We start from the raw sequence: 21,821 nt of genomic DNA, 5'->3' as shown, positions 1-21,821 counted from the left end.
TCTATTTTTAGCCATGGCGGCCATCTTGGTTGGTTTGGCAGGTCACGCCACACATTTTTTAAACTAAATGTCCCAGAAATGATTATGGTCAAGTTTGGATTAATTTGGCCCAGCAGTTGCAGAAAAGAAGATATTTGTAAAAGATATATATAAAATTTGTGAAAAATGGTTAAAAATTGACTTTAAAGGGCAATAACTCTTAAAGGGGTCAACTGACCATTTTGGATCTGTTGACTTATTTGTAAATCTTACTTTGCTGAACATTTTTGCTGTTTACAGTTTATCTCTATCTATAATAATATTCAAGATAATAACCAAAAACAGCAAAATTTCCTAAAAATTACCAATTCAGGGGCAGCAACCCAACAAAGGGTTGTCCGATTCATCTGAAAATTTCAGGGCAGATAGATTTTGACCTGATGAACAATTTTACTCGTGTCAGATTTGCTCTAAATGCTTTGGTTTTTGAGTAATAAGCCAAAAACTGCTTTTTACCCCTATGTTCTATTTTTAGCTGTGGCAACCATCTTGGTTGGTTTGTCGGGTCACGCCACACATTTTTATGCCCACCTACGATAGTAGAGGGGCATTATGTTTTCTGGTCTGTGCCTCTGTTCGTTCGTTCGTCCTGCTTCAGGTTAAAGTTTTTGGTAAAGATAGTTTTTGATGAAGTTGAAGTCCGATCAACTTGAAACTTATTACACATGTTCCCCATGATATGATCTTTCTAATTTTAATGCCAAATTATAGTTTTGACCCCAATTTCATGGTCCACTGAACATAGAAAATAATAGTGCAAAAGTTCAGGTTAAAGTTTTTGGTCAAGGTAGTTTTTGATGAAGTTGAAGTCCAATCAAATTGAAACTTATTACACATGTTCCCCATTATATGATCTTTCTAATTTTAATGCCAAATTATAGTTTTGACCCCAATTTCATGGTCCACTGAACATAGAAAATGATAGTGCGAAGTTCAGGTTAAAGTTTTTGGTCAAGGTAGTTTTTGATGAAAAGGTCCACTGAACATGGAAAGTTATAGTGCGAATGGGGCATCCGTGTACTATGGACACATCTTGTTCAAACTAGATACCCCAATGATAATTGTGGCCAAGTTTGATTTAATTTGGTCCAGTTTCAGAGGAGAAGATTTTTGTTAAAGTTAATGACGACGGACGCAAAGTGATGGGAAAAGCTCACTTGGTGTAGTTATAAAGATGAACCAAGGAGTAGCTGAAAGAAATTAGAACCCTTCAGATTTTCATTTTCTTCAGGCCAATCATGTAATATTTCTTTTGTTAAGTTGAGCTGAAAAATCAAATGAGACAAGAAAAGAGAATTTCAGCATTGTATCAGAATTTAATTTAGGTTGACATTATATACAATGGTTTAGTGACGGAAATGATATTTTGACTGTATAATTACAAATGGTTAAATTATCATACAAGATGTGAAACAATATTCAATACAGAGATATTAATGAGACTGGATATTTATACAAAATGACAGAAACAGAAGTGAAAACGAACATGATGAATGAAGAAATTTTATCACAGAAAAAGTCCATTAAAAATGTATTAATAAATGTGAACTTTTGTTTCTCAAAAAATGTAAAATGCAAGAAACAATTGAACAATCAATGCAATATGATTATAAATGAAATATCTTTTTCATTCATGAAATTTCCAAACTAAATTATCATCACAACTGAATATGGTTTTATGCATGAAATTTCTGTGACTTAAAAATAATCAGCCAATTTCATACATTATCAAAGAAAATCAATCATACTGGCCTTAATATACACATGTAAACTATTCTGTTATAATCTCCTTAGTAAATATATTTACACTTCGAAGTTTGGGATTCATAAGTGGCAATACGAAATTTAGCATGATGAAGTTACAAAATTAACATTTTTACAAATATATATGATATCCTCATTTATAAGACAATGGCTAAACATAAAATATCAATAACCTGGTCACTTTAAAAAATGAAGAAATGTTCCTTTATCATGTATATCATACAGTACTGTCCAACAGTTTAAAAAGTTAAACTCATGTTAACACAGATGCAAAAACAAAAAGTCAAATACAATTCAATTTATACATAGAAATTTGTATACAAAATTAAGCATAACATTGTTTAATATTTGCATGCTTAGGCTGAGCAAGCCTTAGGTATTGTGAGTGTAAACTTAGTTGTCTCAGACAAGAAGTTTAATGACTATTCTAGAAAGACATGAGAGTTGGACGTTTAAATATAAAACTCAAATCTGTTGGTTTAGGACCCACTAAACAAAATGAAAGTTGCATTTAACTCTAATATCTGTTCCATTCAGACATAATAGTACCAGGGAAGGTACTTTGAAATTAGAGTAACCAATTTTGGAGCCATACCTCGAAATTTTGTAAACACCAAATTTCATATCAACCAAAAGTGGCAAATTCAAGTTGCCCTTCCTGGGTCCCAAGTTCGTTTTTTATTGTAACAGCCCTAAGGAAAATTACAATCTATTTCTTAAAAAAAGAAAAGAAAAGAAAGCTGTTTTGATTTATATCTTAAAAATACATGTCATACATATAAATGATCAACTAGAAAAATAGTTTTCATCAAACACTATCAAACAGAGGAGTCATGTTGTCTCCATCAGGGCCCATCTCTAATGGTTCATCAATATCTTTAAAATTATCACCTAGAACATCGGATATAGACATAACAGATACTATTTTGGGTGTGTTTGATTCATTGTCTACCAGTCCATCACTGATTTCACCAGCAATGCTTACATTGCCATCAGAGTCTTCCATATATACATTTGTCCTAGCACTATTATTCGAATCAGACTCAGATAAATTTCCTATATCTTTGGCACCGGAAAAATTAAAGATATCTCCATCAACTTGATCTAGTTTTTCATTATTTGGTAAAACATTTTCAGATTCCACTTCCTTGTTCAATATTCTATTGTCCTCCTTATTTTCAGTTTTTATTACTGAAGATTTCAGGCTTGGTTGTTGTAATGGTGTTTCATCCTCCTGACAAAGGGATTTAATGTCATTTAAAAGAGATTCAATGTTAGGTGCTTCGTCAGTTTCAAGTTCTTCTGTCTGATTGCTATTTTTTTTGTCAATTTTAGTAGACTCACTAGTTTCATCCTTTTTGTCCTCTGAATTTTGACAAGATTCTTCATTTTTGGAAATAGTTTCAATGGTAGCAGAGGTCTCCCCTGTTTCTTCATTACTTTGGGAATCTTGGGAATTTTCATCCTCGTTTTTTGATGAGCTATCGTTACTATCATTGTCATCCTCATTCATTACAACAGCTATTAATTCTCCCGTTGAATCATCTAGAATCTGATCTTTGAGTAAGTTCACATCATAGGGAGGAATTGACGGAGCAGCACTTTCCACATTTTTTTGTACATTTACAGTAGTTTGAGTATTTTCCATCCCTAATTCTGAACCCATTTCTTCAACAATATTCTTCATGATCATCTGTCCAAGAACTGCATTAAAACCTGATGTTGATGAATGTTGTCCTGAATTCTGAACTGTATCAGTATTTATACTTCTGTCTTGTGCACTAGATAATGAAATAGGTGTAGATGGAGAATTCTGTAATGTTGTAACAATCTGAGGTACAATGACTGGGTTAGATACAGTACTTAACGAACTTGGAACATTTTGTGGTACAATGAATGGGTCCAATACGTTACTTAGTGTACTTGGAGTAAGACTGCCTTGTAATGACGGAACAGTACCTCCCATTGGTAATGGATCACCAGCAACAATTGGAGTGCCAACTATTGTATTGACACTCTGAACAGTAATGTTCTTTGGTATTCCAACTGGTTTTTGACCTTGAACACTAACAGTTGGCATAGGAACAGAGTTAGCACTCTGTACTCGGACAGCCTGAACAGGAAATCTTATAGCAATGGTTGACAGCTTTGGAATCGGAGTCGGAATGCCTCCTGTATTAGACACTTTTATAGCCGACGCTGGTATGCTTGATACAGAAACAGTTGGTATACTTGTGGGTTGTAAAGTTAATGTAGCATTGGACCTTGGAAGATATGGACCTCCTAGAGAAGGAGCTGGTCTTTGCATCCGTACAGGGGTTGAAGTGGTATAACTACCAGGTAATGAAGATAATGGTGTGGCTACTTGACCTATTTGTTCCTCATTTTCATACTCTTCTGGATTATCTATGTAAATCTCAGCTGATTTGTGTTTTGATGCAGCTGCTTTGGACCTCTTGGCTTGTTTTGGGGTCTTTTTAGATTTTTGTTTAACTGGTGGCGGCATTGATGTAGATGCTTTGTCCGGTCCTTTTTTGTCTTTTATATGTTTTTTAATTTCAGGTAGATGATCATAAATTTTACCACAAACTACAGCAATTTTGTCTAGCTGAGATTCTAGTTTGCCTTTACTGATTCCTCTTCCAACATGATATGCTGAAACAGACAGACTCAATTACTGAAATGTTACACAAGTCATTCATATACATCCATTTTAATATTAATTTTTTTTTTTGAAAAACTAAAGCTATTTTCCTTAGAATTGGAACATGGCCATCTAACAAGGGTGTAAAGTTTAACCATAGGTACTGATTATAGAAAGTGGTAAGCTTAGGTATGCACTGTTATTTTATCATTTCTATATTTTTCAAGGTTTAATAAAGGAATGATGCTATTGCATAGAACAACTTTTCACAATGTCAATCTAAGTCTAACAAATGTTAACTGAAATCATCCTTGTATCAAATATAGGTTATGGTGATCATATTTTAATGGGCCTTTTATTCATATGCAAGTTATATCAACATACAAAATCAAAATATTGTTCCTATAGAACTTAACTTTAAGATGATTGTAAATTTTCCGAACTGTACAAAATTCGTTACATGGTTCCATGACTTTGTAAATCTTCTTTTACTTTTAATCGTTTTCACCATGTTGAATTGGAACCAACATCTTCTTTTTTAAGTGAGTGAGTAATATATTTTAAAATTCATTATTTAACAAACCTTTCAACTCTACAAGACGTTTTTGAAGTTTATTCTGGTATATCTTAAATGCATCTACTTTCCCAATCAATTGACTTGTTGATGAGGTTTCTGTCTTAATACAAGCTATAGCCTACAAAATACAAGAAAATTATTAATTAGATGAGGATGACGATGAAGATAAGTGACTATTTAATGTCCAGCAGGATATTCAGGAATCTAACATTATGATCAATATCCAAAAATGATGTCTTTTTTTAATCTTCAGCAACCAAAAAATAACATGATAAAATGAGATAGGGGAGGGGTGATTACATTTCAATAAGACTGTTTACATGTCAATAGGACAACATCTTAAGGGAGTTCGCTTCTCAGTTTCAAAGTAATTAACTTTTCAAAACACTACCTTATATAGATAGGGGATTAATAAAGGAATCTGAAGAGCAAAAAAATATATAGGTCACCGTGCTTGTTTTCGAGATATTAGCCATTGAAATTTTGGCTGTAAAATATTCTCTCTTGACTTTTCATAGCTTTATCATTGACAAGTTGAAGTTCTCAAAAACTGCTAAAAAGTAATTAAAATTTTAGAAGACTTTTACAGTTGGCTTATCATTATACATGTAAAAGATTTACAAAAAGAAAAATGGGGGTCACTGGGCACATTTTTTCAAGGCATGCAAATGGATAAAACCAGAGGATTCCGAAAATCTGGCAAAAAATCTACAACATGACAAGCCAGTTTCCTTAATGACACAAACAAAGCAAAAGACGCAAAGAGATTGTATCATGGCTTTGAGAGGAGAGCAGGCATTATCAACGAAGTCACAATATCTGAGGAGAAGATATCAGAGATGTCACAATATGTGAGGAGACGTTATCAAGCTTGCTTTTGTCAGGTGACTAGACTTTTTAAACTTTTTTTTTTCTCTAAACATATAAAATCTGAAAATTCCATTCCAATTTTAAGCTGTTACTTTAAAATTCACTTATCTATCTATCAATTCATAGGCTTACCTTATCCAAAATGTTTGTTTTTGCAATTGAAAGATCTTCTATTTCATTTTCTGTCATTACCAAATCTGCCATTTCTTTATAAAGGGACTGCATTTCTTGCCTTCTAGATCTTTCTCTAAAAAAGAAACCTTTTACATTAACAAACTGCCAATGTTACCTTTCTACACTTAGCTTGCATTATTCTAAATGTGCACTTTTTAATTTGCTCACTATTTGATGCATCAATGGTTTTTTTTCTTCAGTTTTACTAATCCTACTATATATGTTTCCCCAGTATTTTGCTTGTCTTTTAGTGTGTTATTGGTTGGGGTTTTTCGATATTCACCCAACATTTATTCAATCAATGTTTGTGATATTCATCGCTCAAAAGGTCCCAAATCATTTAAATTTTCAAGTGATAATCTTCCTTTTAGAAGAAAGTATTAGATCCTTATACAGCATCAATATAAAAGATATGAACCCTAGACTTTTTTTAAAATTAAACAAGAGGCTCTAAAGAGCTTGTGTCGCTCACCTTAGTCTATGTGAATATTTAACAAAGGAAGCAGATGGATTCATGCCAAAATTGTGTTTTGGTGATGATGATGTGTTTGTACATCTTACTTTACTGAACATTCTTGCTGCTAACAATTATCTCTATCTATAATGAATTTGGCCCAGTAGTTTCAGTGGAAAATGTTAAGAAAAATTTACAAATTTTATGAAAATTGTTAAAAATTGACTATAAAGGACAATAACTCCTAAGGGGGTCAATTGACCTTTTCCAAATGTTGACTTATTTGTAAATCTTACTTTGCTGAACATTATTGCTGTTTACAGTTTATTTCTATCTATAATAAAATTCAAGACAATAACCAAAAACAGTAAAATTTCCTTATAATTGCCAATTCAGGGACAGCAACCCAACAACGGGTTGTCCGATTCATCTGAAAATTTCAGGGCAGATAGATCTTGACTTACTTAAAAATTTAACCCCTAGTTAGATTTGTTTTAAATGCTTCGGTTTCACATTTATAAGCCAACCAGATGCTCCACAGGGCGCAGCTTTATACGACCGCACAGGTTGAACCCTGAACAGTTGGGGCAAGTATGGACACAACATTCAAACTGGATTCAGCTCTAAACTTGGATTGTGATTATATAGTTGACACAGCACAGGTTTCTGACACAGAATGAATGTGGTCTTATGAACTTAATTTTTTTGTTTTGCCTTTGAGCAATTCACTATGCTGTTGAATATTAATCCTCTCAAAAAAAGGTTTGAAGAAATTTTCTTTTTATTTATGAAATTCCAAATGAGAAAAATTGACCCCCCCCCCCCCCAATTTTTTTTTTCACATCCCCTATCCTTTATTCCAAAACTGATCTCAATTCCAATTTCTAATGGAGTTTGAAACAACAATTACTCATTTAAATACATCATAAAATATTAAAATGTAAAAAAGTGCTTGTTATCACTGAATGGTAAAGATTGTTTTAATTTATCAGTTGGTAGTTAAAGTGAATATACATTGTATATTGTATAAAACAATGATTTAAGTTGATTCAACTGCCTATTCTGGACAAAGAAAGATAACTCCAATTGAAAATAAATTTCTTGCTATTGCACAATTTTGTGCAATTAGATATTTCTTTCTATTGCGCAATACTGTGCAATTGAAAATACTTGCTATTTCATAGATTTCTATTCACTTAAACTAAAGTAACTGTGCGAAAAACAAGAAAATGCTTATTTGGGCCCTTTTTGGCCCCTTATTCCTAAAATGATTGGACCAAAACTCCCAAAATCAATCCCAACCTTCCTTTTGTGGTCATAAACCTTGTGTTAAAATTTCATAGATTTCTATTCACTTTTTCTAAAGTTAGAGTGCGAAAACTGAAAGTATTCGGCCGACGCAGACGACAACGCCAACGTGATAGCAATATACGACGAAATTTTTTTCAAATTTTGCGGTCGTATAAAAACTGCATTTTACCCCTATGTATTTGGTTGGTTTACTGGGTCACCGAACACATTTTTTAAACTAGATACCGCAATGATGATTATGACTAAGTTTGGTTAAATATGACCTAGTAGTTTCAGAGAAGAAGATTTTTGTAAAAGTTAACGACGACGAACAACGATGCCGGACGCCAAGTGATGGGAAAAGCTCACTTGGCCCTTTGGGCTAGGTGAGCTAAAATTGAAAGACTCCCTCCAAGAAAAGACTGAAATCAAAACTTAACAAGATTTGGAATAATCTTAAAAAGTAACCATGACATAAATGCAATCCAACATTTGGTCCCAATAGTCTATGTATTCACATAGGAAAAAATCATGATAATATTAGAACTGATATGGCATATTGGTCAATTTGTATAATACATGGCTAAAATGTTAAATTATCAGTTTACATATGGACTCATTTGGTATATTTGGCAAGCGGTTTTCAAAGTGTTTTTTTAGTAAGGCTCTTTTTAGTTTGATCATTTTTAACCAAAACTGTGTCATGTACTTCTTTTTTGACAATAAAGTGACTTTCAAAAATAACTGCTTTTACATGTATCACATTTTAGGGTATTGATCAATCATTTCATTTTTTCTTTTTTTTAGTTTGCATACAAGCATACAGAAAATTTGTATTTTGTTGAATATCTTTAATCATGGTTCATCTTTAACCAAGAAATTAAAATTTAGAATTATAAGAAAGCCACTGTATGTCTGTACTGTAAATTGTAAGCAAAAAACAATTATCTTGAATTACGTACTTTGTTAATTTGTATTTCCTGTAATCTTCTGAACATGCAAATCCCTGAAAAAAGAAAGAATTGCTGTGTTCTATTTTTCTTTAAACATGACATGGAGACAACTGTATTTCAATATGCAGTTGTACTTGTAAAACAAACAAACAATATGATATGAGATGTAAAGGTTTGTCTTCAATGAGACATTCTAGAGAATCTTTTAATAAGATATTTATTCTGTCTAGATTCATTTATTTTTGTGGTTACCACATTTTTTTTGGAAAATTGAGCTTTTGTGGATATCTAATTTTGTGTTTTTGCACACGACTACATACAATCCAATAAGAAATTAGTAATTCATTAGACATTTAAATTCGTGGTTCCCCTCTGACAAGAAAATGAAATTAACTTGGTATCTCTTGAATAATAATGAATCCACAGTATCAGAAATACAGTTATAGATTCATTGTTATAGTCAGGAAGAACAATTTGAACGGTGAGCTTTTTGGTCACTCAAGATACTCTAGTTAAAACAGGAAGTTCATGAGTGATTGGTGTAAAAACACATCAGTCACATGGTATAAAATGCTCAAATTCAGCTTGAATCTAAGTTTCAGAGAGTCTTGATTCGTAGTTCCAGAAAAAATGCAACAAAAATTTCATACACTGCCATAAACAATCATTATGTGTAAAAATACATTTTAAAGTATTCTGTAAAAGGGGAGTTTATGACTATCATGTGGAAATGGAGCACACTGTTTAGCGTGCTCACATATAGCTTGATATCAAAATTCTATTTAGTACTACACAAAATTATTTCTAGAGAAAAATATGATGGAAATTTCATTGGTTGGACTTGAGAAAAATAGGACAGACAGAAAGGGGTAAAACAGTATATCCTACTCCTTTGATATCAAAAGTGTCAATCTTTTTCCCAGTAGAAATAAATAAGGCTACCTTGAGCTTTAGTGTTTGGCTCTGTTATATTTGAATTGGCATAAAGAATAACATACAAAGCAACTTTTTATTTTTTTGAATTACAACTTTTCTGAACACACATAAATTAAAGTGATTTTCTTTTCTAAAAGTATGAAATTAAAGAAGAAGCAATTTCTATGACAAACTATTAACTTACCTCCTTAACTTCTGCCTGGTAAAGTTGTTTATTCTGTATTAAATCCATCTGTGCTTTTCTTTTCTTTCTCAACATAGCGTTATTAAGAGAACATGAAGAATTATGCCACACAGAAGTAACAGAATCAGACCCTGGAATTGACATTTCAAAGGAATCACCCTGCAACATAAATAATATTATTAAAATGTAAATTTCCAGTGATCAGCTGCTGAGAATTAGGATTTTAAATCCATTTTCCCATATCTGGATGATTGAAAACACTCTCCTCTAAAGGAACTGACCGTGCATGTAAATCCAGTCAATATCTTTAAATACTTCCATCATCATCCACTAAAGGAGTAAAGATCCTCAAATAATAAAACTGTTTAAAAGAGATACAACTGTCATGGTTTATAGAAGTCAAAAGTTACTGCTGTATGTATATGAGATAGATTTTTTTTTCAATTAATAGAAGACAATGAATGCTAAATGATGGCAACGACTATTGACCTCACACTGGCAAGAATCAGAAAACAACACTTTGAACAGGTTTCATGAGGTCTCACCATCAGAGTATATATTTGTTTTCTTTCAATTTTAGTACATAAAATAGGCCATCATATTTTTCTCGGTTTTTTTTTTTACATTTATAGCTGACAGCAGTATGGGCTTGCTAATTGTTGAAGTTCGTTTTGTGACCTATATTTGTTTACTTCTATGTCATTTGGTCTCTTGTGTAGAGTTGGCTCATTGGCAATAATTGGAGGTTTGAGCACTGAATAAGCACTATTTTACAAATTTAAGGCAAATAATGCAACATTTCAGACATACCTCTAAGAAACTAGTGACATCTACATCCTCATCTTCATCTTTTGATCTCTTGGCTGCTGATCCCTCAGATCCGCTGTGATCAGCTTTACGTTTTTCTACCGTCGTTACAGCAACATCATCTTCATCGTCAATAACAATGACACTTGACTTTGGTGCTGAAGTATTTTTGTTGACCTCTTCCTCTTGAGATTCGTTATCGTCACTGAGATTTCTGACTATATTGTCCTGGTAGTCATCTTGTGCATCTCTAATGGCTGCCTCTAACTCATCTTCTTCGTTGTCTGACTGATTTTCTATCACTTTTTCTGCTTTCTTAACACTTTCATCATTTTTACCAGATGACTTATCCATAGAATTTTCTTCATCACTACTAAGATCAATAACAGTTTTTGTCTGATTTTCCTCAGTTTTGGACTCTGATGAATGTTTTTGTGATGTATTTGCTGACTTGCCATCATCACAGTCTAAATCAAGCTGCACTGGTGAGTCATCAACCTCTTTTACAATACTTCTTATCTTACTTGCTTCAGACTCAATAGTTTTAACCAATTCCTTCCCATCCACCATTTCAACATCTTGTGTACTATTTTCTGCTAGTGTACTGTTTGAATTGTCTCCATCAATTACAATCGGGGAAGTGTTTTGAGAAGGAGGTAATGTTTTTTGTTGTACGGGGGATACCACTTTTTGTCCACTTTTACATTTGACACAGATTTTCTCCTGTATACTATCCTGAGATAATACCCAGCTGGTTATGTCTTCTGCTGTCAGTATATTATTACAAACTATACATCGTAAAACAGATACATGTCCTATGGATTTATCAGAATTTTCACTAACACTGGGTATTGGTTGTGTCAATGACCCTGTTGTATTAACGGATTGACCCAGGGAAGCCTCTATCCTTGACTTTTTCTGGTCAGAAGTATCTGTTTGGTCTGGAAGCTTACGTTTCAAATTTTGTTGATCTTGTGAACTACTACTTAGTGTTATGCCAGGACTAATATTTGAAATAGAAGTTACACCTTTGACCACATAACCTGGGATGTTTTGATGTTTGAATGATGAGGAATTCAAAGTTGATGAGGCTTCAATAGCTGTTGGTTGTGTTACTGGAACAGCTGCAGTAACTACTGCATTTCCTAAGCTCACACTGTTGTCAGGAACCAGTATAACTGGAGTTATGATACCTGGACCACAAAGGGACGCAGGAATGGCATTTAAATTGCTACCAGTTGATACTACCACACCTGGACTTGAAAGAGACACAGGAATAGCTTTTACAATGGTACCGGGTAACACATTTTTACTAGAGACATTGTCTGGTAAAACAGGCTTTGGAAGAGCTGAGAATCCTGACACAGCCCCTATGGGTCGTGATATCTGTAACTGACTAAGTCCAGATATTCCTCCTGCTACAATAGTACAGGATGAGGTTATTGGGGTCATCACTGGATTAACATCCGACTGTAAATGTTTTGCTAGTTCAGAATTTCTATCTAATTTTTTCCAAACATTTTGTGCTCTATTGTTCTGAACTGGTGTCACTATAGAGTTATTTCCCAGTTTAGATGCACTTTTAGATTTTGATCCTGATCTGACTTCTTTTATATTGATCTCTGTATCATCTATAAGATTTATGATCTGAGGATTTGATACATAGGGATCCTTTATTATTTGAATTCTAATGGAGTAAACAGAATTCGGTAGTTTTGCCATCACTTCTGGGGGAATAATTGCAGGTTTGTTTGACTTGGGTAAGATTGAGACTTTAAACTCACCCACAAGAAAATTCTTCAACGGAGGATATTCCGAATGTGATATATGTGATGTCAGACGAGATAAAATTTTAGCTTTGAAGTCTTCATAATTGCAGTTTGATATAACTTCTAACAGACGTAAACCTTCTGCCATAGTATCATCCATTGAGTGACCTTTACTTCTCAAACAAATCCACTGTGTGTGCCATTTCCCACTTGACAAAATCTACAAATATACACAACACAAGTATACTACTAATTGTTTGTTTGTATCTACCTAAAAAGATTCAGTGAACAAAAATAACTTTGCGTGACAGTTATTGTGCAGACTAACCACCCTTACCTATGTTTTTATTTTTTTATTTTTAATGAATACTAATTATTAAAGCTTAATCTATATGATTTCATACAACTGGTGTAAAATCATATCATTTGCATGAGTATCTACTTAAATACACATTAATATAAATATTTAAATTATCTCTTGTTGTATAGTCAGTTTTAGTATAGAAAATACTGCTTAAGTTTTGATGTGTCTTAAATGAAGAAAACTAACTTAACTTCTTTCTCCTTTTGAAAGTTTTGTATTCTTTATCAAATTGACAACAATTCTAAATCTTTCTTTGCATCATTGCCACCTCTCTACAAATATTTAATATTTTAACACATATACTACTCACATCCTCGGGAATGTTAAATTTTCCATCATCACACTTTTGATGACTTAGTTTCCCACAGTTACAGGTAACTCCTAACTGGGGCTTTTCTCTGGAAAAAAAAAGTTTTTATCAATTAAATATTACTACTTGATTACTACAATGAATTAATAAATTATAATGCAAGTAACTGATTGTTCTGTTCCGCCCAAACTAATAAGCTAGCTACATTGTTCCAGGACTTTTCAACTAGCTACTTTTTTCCGGAACTTTTTCACTACACTCAGAATAAAACAACTAGCTGGAAAGTTCCATTGGGACTAAATAACTAGTTGAAAAGTTCCGCCGGAACAAAGTGACTGATGGAACATAGTGGCTGTTACATTTATATCAAAAATCTTTCACTTACAACAGATTTAATAGTAGTTTACTGAGATTTGAAATTGGCAAAACCTAGCATTCTACCTGTTTCATAGGGTTGTACAAAAAGTTATTTTATATTGACACAATGATTAATTAACAGCTAATGACCATAATTATTTGTTACGATAGGAGTCAATTCTGTTAAATAATTAACTATTTCCCATGATAAAAATCCACTGATATAAAATTATGTTTACTATCTTGTTCAAATGTTCATTGCCCACCTTTTGACAGCGTTATATATATCTTCATTGCTTACCTTTTGACAGCGTTATATATATCTTCATTGCTTACCTTTTGACAGCGTAATATATCTTCATTGCTTACCTTTTGACAGCATTATATATAGCTGTACGAGCACATGTGGTAGTCTGTAGATCTTTGTCAGAATTAACTTCTATATCGTCATTGCTTACCTTTTGACAGCGTTATATATAGCTGTACGAGCACATGTGGTAGTCTGTAGATCTTCGTCAGAATTGACCTCTATATCGTCATACTCAGACAAGTCAGACAAGTTCCAGCTTTCTTGACTTGATATCTCACTCTTTATATTACTAAAATCAATCTGTAAAAATACAATATATCTTACAATATTAACTGTCAAATAACAAAGAACTGTGGTAAGTAATTTGTAGGGCATGTTAATTGTAATGAAACAAGTATTGATTCGTTTTATGGAACATCTATTTAAATGCTAGTCAAAGTTATAGCATATACCAAACACTGCATTTTTAGTGTACATACATTGTAATACTTTTGAAAAAGTTTTTAAAATCTTGTAATATGTGTGTTTACTACAAAGAACAAGTACACTTCTTGTATAAAACTGATGAAAGTCTTCTAAGATTTACCACTAAGAATATCAGCAATAACATATCTAAAGTAGACTTATATAAAAAGAAAGAAGTGCACAACTTCAATGTATTTACACTCCCTATAAAAAGTTTAAAAGCTTTGGTTGAAAACTGTAGTTCATTACATAACACAGGTCTGTACTTTCCCTAACCTGATATTTACCATAAAATTCAGTGGAGTTGCATTTAGTAGAACAAAGCCAATAGAGCTATCGATTCCCAAAATCCTTATTAAGACACAATTCAAAATGAATGGAGAAAATAGTAAATCTTTTACAATTGTTTACAATTAAAAAATTCTTATGTTGTTCATTGACACCCTCTACTATTTGATCTCTGATTTTCAACTTCTTGACCAGTCCTTTGTGTTTACAATGCCAAAACTATTGACATTTACTTACCATTTCATCTCTTCTCCCAGCCACACTACTTGACCTTGGTTTTATAGGTACTGGTCTGTGCACTAAAAATTCCTGCTTTCTTGATTTTGATGGTACTGTAAAAATTTCAATAAAAATATTGGTCTTTTGCACTTTAAACCTGCAAGGCGGACAATTATACTGAACTGTCAAATACCCTTTTACTTTTGACTATAAAATCATGTACTTATTATTAAGGTAACACGATACCGAATGGCATATCTCCCGATTTCCAAACTTTTTGGCATAAGCGTTCTTTGCACCGAGTTACATCGAAATATGTAATAAAAAATGGGGGTCACCATTTTTGTTTTCTTGGTATTTTCATTGGAAAACGGCGATTTGGGCGACAAATTTACTTAGGTATATAGGGGAAATGCCTGTTTTTCGGCTAACCTTTTTAGATTTTCCAATGGATGGCTATGTTCTTATATACGGAGAACAACAAAAAACTAACATAATATTCAAAATTGCAAACTGAATTCATACATGTATAGAAAATCATGTCACCATCCTTGTTTTTGAGATAAATGGCTTCAAAATTGATTGATACCTGTAGAATTTGACCGAAAACGTGTGACGTTATTGAATTCAGAATGTAACGTTATTCTCCTCAGAGATATGAGAAATGGAAAACACAAAATGTGTCGGGATCTGAAGGGTGTTTATTTTATTTTCTTTTCCCCCGTCAGGTTTCCGTAAATTTCCTAGTGATATGAGATTCTACTGATATAATTTATTTAGTCCTGCACATAGAAATTTCACTATCAAGAATTTAACATTAATCTCGCTTCATATTTTTGTAAAATTCGAGTGAACATAACATGAAATATTTTACGATTCATTTCAATTACTGAGTTTTTAACTCCATCTTTTATGAAAATGGTGGTGTCATTGCTTCATCCATGCAGAAAAATAGTACTTTAAAAATTTGATTCAGTTAACAGTGATATAATTGCTCTGTTTTGATGGTTGTTTAACGTTCAGTGGCAAATAGTTCATGCATGATAAATAAAATAACAAAACTCAAAGAAAATTCAAAACTTATATTCTCGACTTGCTACGTACATTTGTACATTAGTATAGTGTACTTTGCGTGGTGTAAATGTGCGAGTTGCTTGCTCAGCAAGTCGGACAAACATTGCAAACTGTATGCAAAATTTCACTATTAGTTCAACAGTCTGTCATTTGTGGAAAAATATTTTATAAAAGAAATCTTGAGATCATATATTCACACTTTATAAGTAAAACAAACTGCGAAACATAAAAGCTCAAGCTTGAAATTCCACATGAAGGAGATGTTACTCGTAGTCTATACTCTGCGGGCCTTTATAATTTATCAAAATGCCTTATCAAGCAACCTGTCATGAACAAAAAAAAAAAGAAAATCCAGACGATATGTGCACCTTAAAAACAGGTACACAATTTAAACCTGAAGCAAAAAGACTATCAAGTGTGGGATTCACAGTCGAATTTACACGGGTGAAACAATATGATGTTGCGTGCTCTTTAAGTTTCAAGTGGCGATTTTGAATTGTAGGATTGATTGCTGATAACTTTACGTCCAGTGGCAAATATTTTATGTATCACTTTTATAGTATTTTACTGCCGGTCGGAAGAAGACCAAGTATTTTTATCCCTATTCACCCTAGGCCTAAATTGTAGGATATAAACATTTATGTGCAATATACATTGTCAGAATTATAAAAGGTTTTTGCACTCGCTACGAAACAAGTGGAAAGCTCGGCGAGTCTCGCGTTCCATCGTGTTTCTAAAGCTCATGCTATTTTATACTAGTATTACAATATACATACATGTATATGGATTTTTTTATATAGTTTATTTATCCACAGTTCTTTTTTACATGTATATAGATCTACATGGAAATTGCATGCTTGTTTTAAAAACTCCTTTTAATACTGTGAAACTCATCGGGAGTTTCCCGACGATAAGGCAATAGCCATTTGATTTTCGGGGGAAGGGGAGGTGCCGGTTGGCTATGGATTTTTTTGAAGAAAAAAAGTTTTTTTCCAGTTTTTGGAGAGAAAATAATTTGTTTTTGAACCTGAGAAGAAAAAAAATTGTTTGTTTCACCCTCAGCTGCAACTATATATGTAATGCTAAAATTGAAAATTGTTTTCGACTTGTCACCAAAAAAAAATAGATTGTCTTTCGCCGAAGGCGGAAAAGAAGTTTGTCCAGAAAAAAATTCCATAGCCCCCTCCACCCCCAAAAAAAAAATCAAATGGTTGCTGCCTAAGTATGTGAGCAATATGTCTCTTAGGGCCTAAACATGTCAATTCTCTTTCAGTCGTGTTGTCTCCGAACTTGTACATGTACATTCTTTCCACCTCAAATCACACAAAAAAAACACTACCACCAAATACCCATTCAAGTGTAATTAACACGAAAATAAAATCTAATGGATTTCAAGATCAAGCTATTTCAGTCTCTTTTTTTTCGTTTGAATAATAATTAGTCAGTCGTTTGATTGTAAATTTGGAGAGAAAAAAAATTGTAACGAAACCAGTATGACTATAGCCAGTTCCGACTGTCAACTTGCGTTTATAGGCGCAAGTGGCAACTTGGGGATGGCTTTAATCAGATTGTAACGGGACCTGCTTTTTTCATTTTATTTTTGCCGAATCAAGTTCCCACGTTTTTCTCAGCCTACGTTAACTTGTTCAGGCTTCATTCCGATGTTACTGTCTATCCCGTGTAGACTTGGTCTATAGGATTACAAATCTAGCACTTTATTTTCAAAATATTTCCGAAACTATATCGGATTTACTCTGTACAGAACTATGAATTTCAGAGACTTTTTATACTGGAACATAGAGAAAGATATTCGGCAAAATAACCAAGTAAACCACTTTCTTAACATTCCATACAAACAAACTATCATTGTATGAGTTGCAAAGTCTGCTTGTATTGTGCATTATCGCCTAATTCTATCCGTATTGTCATCCAGATAAATTTCCTTTTTCCATTTTGTCCGAGCGATGTTTTTGACGACCATTTTAACAAGAATTAATAGATGTGACCAACAATTCTCCGTGTTTTTTACACATCATCCAAAATCTCTATAGATTAGATTTCTTCTTTCAAACAAAATTTCATGGAAATACGGCGTTCGTCATGAAAAAGTATTTATTGCAAACATATACAAAAAATAAAAACTTTTGATAAAAATCAGTCTATAATATGTAGATTTATCGTTCAGATGCTTAAATTTTAAAGAAACAGAATATTTAAAAGTAAAGTTATACATTTTTAAAGATTAACAATGAGCAATAATAAAAAAAAGTTATTGACATTTTCTTCATCGGTCAGGCCATAAGTCTGGGCAGAGTCAATGTTGGTAAGGTAAAGTTTTCTAACTCTTTAATTAATATTTCTTAAATGATCCGTTTCTTATATCTTTATATTTTATGTCAGAATCTTCCTTGACATCAAATTTAAAGACGATCCTTCAAAGAAAAAAAAAGTTATCAACAATTTACATCGGTCAGGACATTAGTCACAAAAAAGATGTAGATAGTCAGGTCAAGTTTTCTATTTTTCTTGTATTATTATATTTAAAAATCGCTGGTTCATAGCTGTCAAGTTATAAAAAGTTTCAAAGTCAATATGGTCAGGTCATGTTTTCTAACTCTTATAAATATTTTTTCATTTTTTTCCTTTTATTTATTAAATATAAGTTCTCATCTTGCTTGGTTCCAAATTTCAAGTTAATCAATCAATTTCCAATAATTAAAAAAAAGTATTTAGCATTTTCATTTCTGTCAGGACATTGTCAGGTTGTCAGGACATTAGTCAAACTCTGTATAGTAATCGTTTCCGTTCCGGAACTATTTTCCTTTACTCCGTCAAGTATCTAGAAAAAGTTACCATTAAAAATTTCACATAAATACCCAATATTTTTTATTATAATTTTATCACTTTGTGATTGCAAAACCTGATGCACTAGCTTGAATGTGTGAACGTTATTCGATAGCGCCAGGAACGATAACTCGTGGCGTAACGTCATTCGGTATCGTGTTACCTTAATATATATGAAAAGAAAATCAGCCAAGTGTTTACAGTAAAATAATTTGTTCCTTTTTTATATATGTTGGATTAATATCGACAGCAGCCATATTGGATCATTAGCTATTCTACAGATAATTTAAGCCAGGTAATTCTTAAACTATTCTTCTTCAGAAGGTGAATATACTGATAAAAAGTGGAAAGTAAATAGAACCAGATTCTCCGCAGGGCGCAGCTTTATACGACCGCAGAGGTTGAACCCTGAACAGTTGGGGCAAGTATGGACACAACATTCAAGCTGAATCCAGCTCTAAATTTGGATTGTGATTAAATAGTTGACACAGCACAGGTTTCTGACACAGAATGAATGTGTTCTAATGAACTTATTTTTTTTGTTATCTCTTAGAGCAATTCACTATGCTGTTGAATATTAATCCTCTTAAAAAAATGTTTGAAGAAATTTTCTTTTTATTTATGAAATTTCAAAAGAAATTCAAATTTTCTTCACATCCCCCTTTCCCTAATTCCAAAACTGATCTCAATTAAAATTTCTAATGGATTTTGCAACAATAACTACTCATTTTTAAATACATCTTAAAATATTAAGATGTAAAAAAAACTGCTTGTTATCACTGAATGGTAAAGATTGTTTTAATCTATCAGTTGGTAGTAAAAAGTGAATATACATTGTATAATTGTATATAACAAAGATTTAAGTTGATTCTGGACAAAGAAAGATAACTCCAATTAATACATTTCTTGCTATTGCCCAATATTGTGCAATTAGATATTTCTTGCTTACTATTCTGGACAAAGAAAGATAACTCTAATTAAAAAAAAATTGCTATTTCACAATGTTTTGCAATTAGATATTTCTTGCTATTGCGCATTACTGTGCAATTGAAAAGACTTGCTATTGCACAATACTGTGCAATTGAAGATTTCTTGGTATTGTGCAATACTGTGCAATGGAAAATTTCTCTTGCTATTGCACAATACTTAATATAATAATTTTAGATCCTGATTTGAACCAACTTGAAAACTGGGCCCATAATCAAAAATCTAAGTACATGTTTGGACTCAGCATATCAAAGAACCCCAAAAATTCAATTTTTGTTAAAATCAAACTAAGTTTAATTTTGGACCCTTTGGACTTTAATGTAGACCAATTTGAAAACAGGACCAAAAATTAAGAATCTACATACACAGTTAGAATTGGCATATCAAAGAGCCCCATTTATTCAATTTTTGATGAAATCAAACAAAGTTTGATTTTGGACTACGATTTAGACCAACTTGAAAACTGGGCCAATAAACAAAAATCTAAGTTCATTTTCAGATTCAGCATATCAAAGAACCCCAAGGATTCAATTTTTTTGTCAAAATCAAACTAAGTTTAATTTTGGACCCTTTGGACCGTAATGTAGACCAATTTGAAAACAGGACCAAAAATTAAGAATCTACATACACAGTTAGATTCGGCATATCAACGAACCCCCATTATTCAATTTTTGATGAAATCAAACAAAGTTTAATTTTGGACCCTTTGGGCCCCTTATTCATAAACTGTTAGGACCAAAACTCCCAAAAATCAATACTTACCTTCCTTTTATGGTCCTAAACCTTGTGTTTAAATTTCATAGATTTCTATTTACTTATACTAAAGTTATGGTGCTAAAACCAAGAAAAATGCTTATTTGGACCCCTTTTTGGCCCCTAATTTCTAGACTGTTAGGATCAAAACTCCCAAAATCAATACAAACCTTCCTTATGTGGTCATAAACCTTGTGTTTAAATTTCATAGATTTCTATTTACTTATACTTAAGTTTTGGTGCGAAAACCAATAAAAATGCTTATTTGGACCCCTTTTTGGCCCCTAATTCGTAAACTGTTAGAATCAAAACTCCCAAAATCAATCCCAACCTTCCTTTTGTGGTCATAAACCTTGTGTCGAAATTTCATAGATTTCTATTTACTTTAACTAAATTTACTGTGCGAAAAACAAGAAAATGCTTATTTGGGCCCTTTTTGGCCCCTAATTCCTAAAATGTTGGGATCAATACTCCCAAAATCAATCCCAACCTTCATTATGTGGTCATAAACCTTGTGTCGAAATTTCATAGATTTCTATTCACTTTTACTTAAGTTAGAGTGCAACCAGATGCTCCGCAGGGCGTAGCTTTATACGACCGCAGAGGTTGAACCCTGAACGGTTGGGGCAAGTATTGACACAACATTCAAGCTGGATTCAGCTCTAAATTTGGATTGTGATAAAATAGTTGACACAGCATAGGTTTCTGACACAGAATGAATGTGTTCTAATGAAATTAAAAAAATTGTTTTCTCTTAGAGCAATTCACTATGCTGTTGAATATTATTCCTCTCAAAAACATGTTTGAAGAAATTTTCTTTTTATTTTTGAAATTTCAAATGAGAAAATTGAACCCAATTTTTTTAATCACATCCCCCTTTCCCTTATTCCAAAACTAATCTCAATTAAAATTTCTAATGGAGTTTGCAACAATTACTACTCATTTAAATACATCATAAAATATTAAGATGTAAAAAAACTGCTTGTTATCACTGAATGGTAAAGATTATTTTAATTTATCAGTTGGTAGTAAAAAGTGAATATACATTGCATATTGTATATATAACAAAGATTTAAGTTGATTCTGGACAAAGAAAGATAACTCCAAATAAATAAAAATCTTACACTTAGGTATTTCTTGCTTACTATTCTGGACAAAGAAAGATAACTCTAATTAAAAACAAAATTGCTATTTCACAATATTTTGCAATAAGATATTTCTTGCCATTGCGCAATACTGTGCAATTGAAAAGACTTGCTATTGCACAAATTTAATATAATAATTTTAGATCCTGATTTGGACCAACTTGAAAACTGGGCCCATAATCAAAAATCTAAGTACATGTTTGGATTCAGCATATCAAAGAACCCCAAGATTTCAATTTTTGTT

At 32.4% G+C, this 21,821-nt stretch overlaps 1 protein-coding gene across 4 annotated transcripts in view; it reads right to left on the bottom strand.

The window, feature by feature from the left end:
* Positions 1–1,335: 1,335 nt before the first annotated feature.
* Positions 1,336–21,821, bottom strand: part of LOC134697387 (uncharacterized) — a 49,448-nt gene continuing 28,962 nt past the window's right edge. For all 4 annotated transcript variants that reach the window (XM_063559641.1, XM_063559644.1, XM_063559642.1 and 1 more), the window contains 9 exons: positions 14,793–14,887; positions 13,951–14,102; positions 13,136–13,223; positions 10,696–12,681; positions 9,886–10,044; positions 8,775–8,818; positions 6,027–6,141; positions 5,031–5,142; positions 1,336–4,458 (listed from right to left, as the gene is read on the bottom strand). In XM_063559641.1, the coding sequence (XP_063415711.1) occupies positions 2,612–4,458; positions 5,031–5,142; positions 6,027–6,141; positions 8,775–8,818; positions 9,886–10,044; positions 10,696–12,681; positions 13,136–13,223; positions 13,951–14,102; positions 14,793–14,887 (4,598 nt within the window). In that variant the 3' untranslated portion in view covers positions 1,336–2,611. The remainder of the gene's footprint in view (positions 4,459–5,030; positions 5,143–6,026; positions 6,142–8,774; positions 8,819–9,885; positions 10,045–10,695; positions 12,682–13,135; positions 13,224–13,950; positions 14,103–14,792; positions 14,888–21,821) is intronic.

The sequence above is a fragment of the Mytilus trossulus genome, chromosome 14, assembly GCF_036588685.1.
Source record: "Mytilus trossulus isolate FHL-02 chromosome 14, PNRI_Mtr1.1.1.hap1, whole genome shotgun sequence".
NCBI lineage: Eukaryota > Metazoa > Mollusca > Bivalvia > Mytilida > Mytilidae > Mytilus > Mytilus trossulus.
The sequence above is the reverse complement of the archived record's forward strand: the minus strand, read 5'-3'. Positions and strand labels throughout refer to the sequence as shown.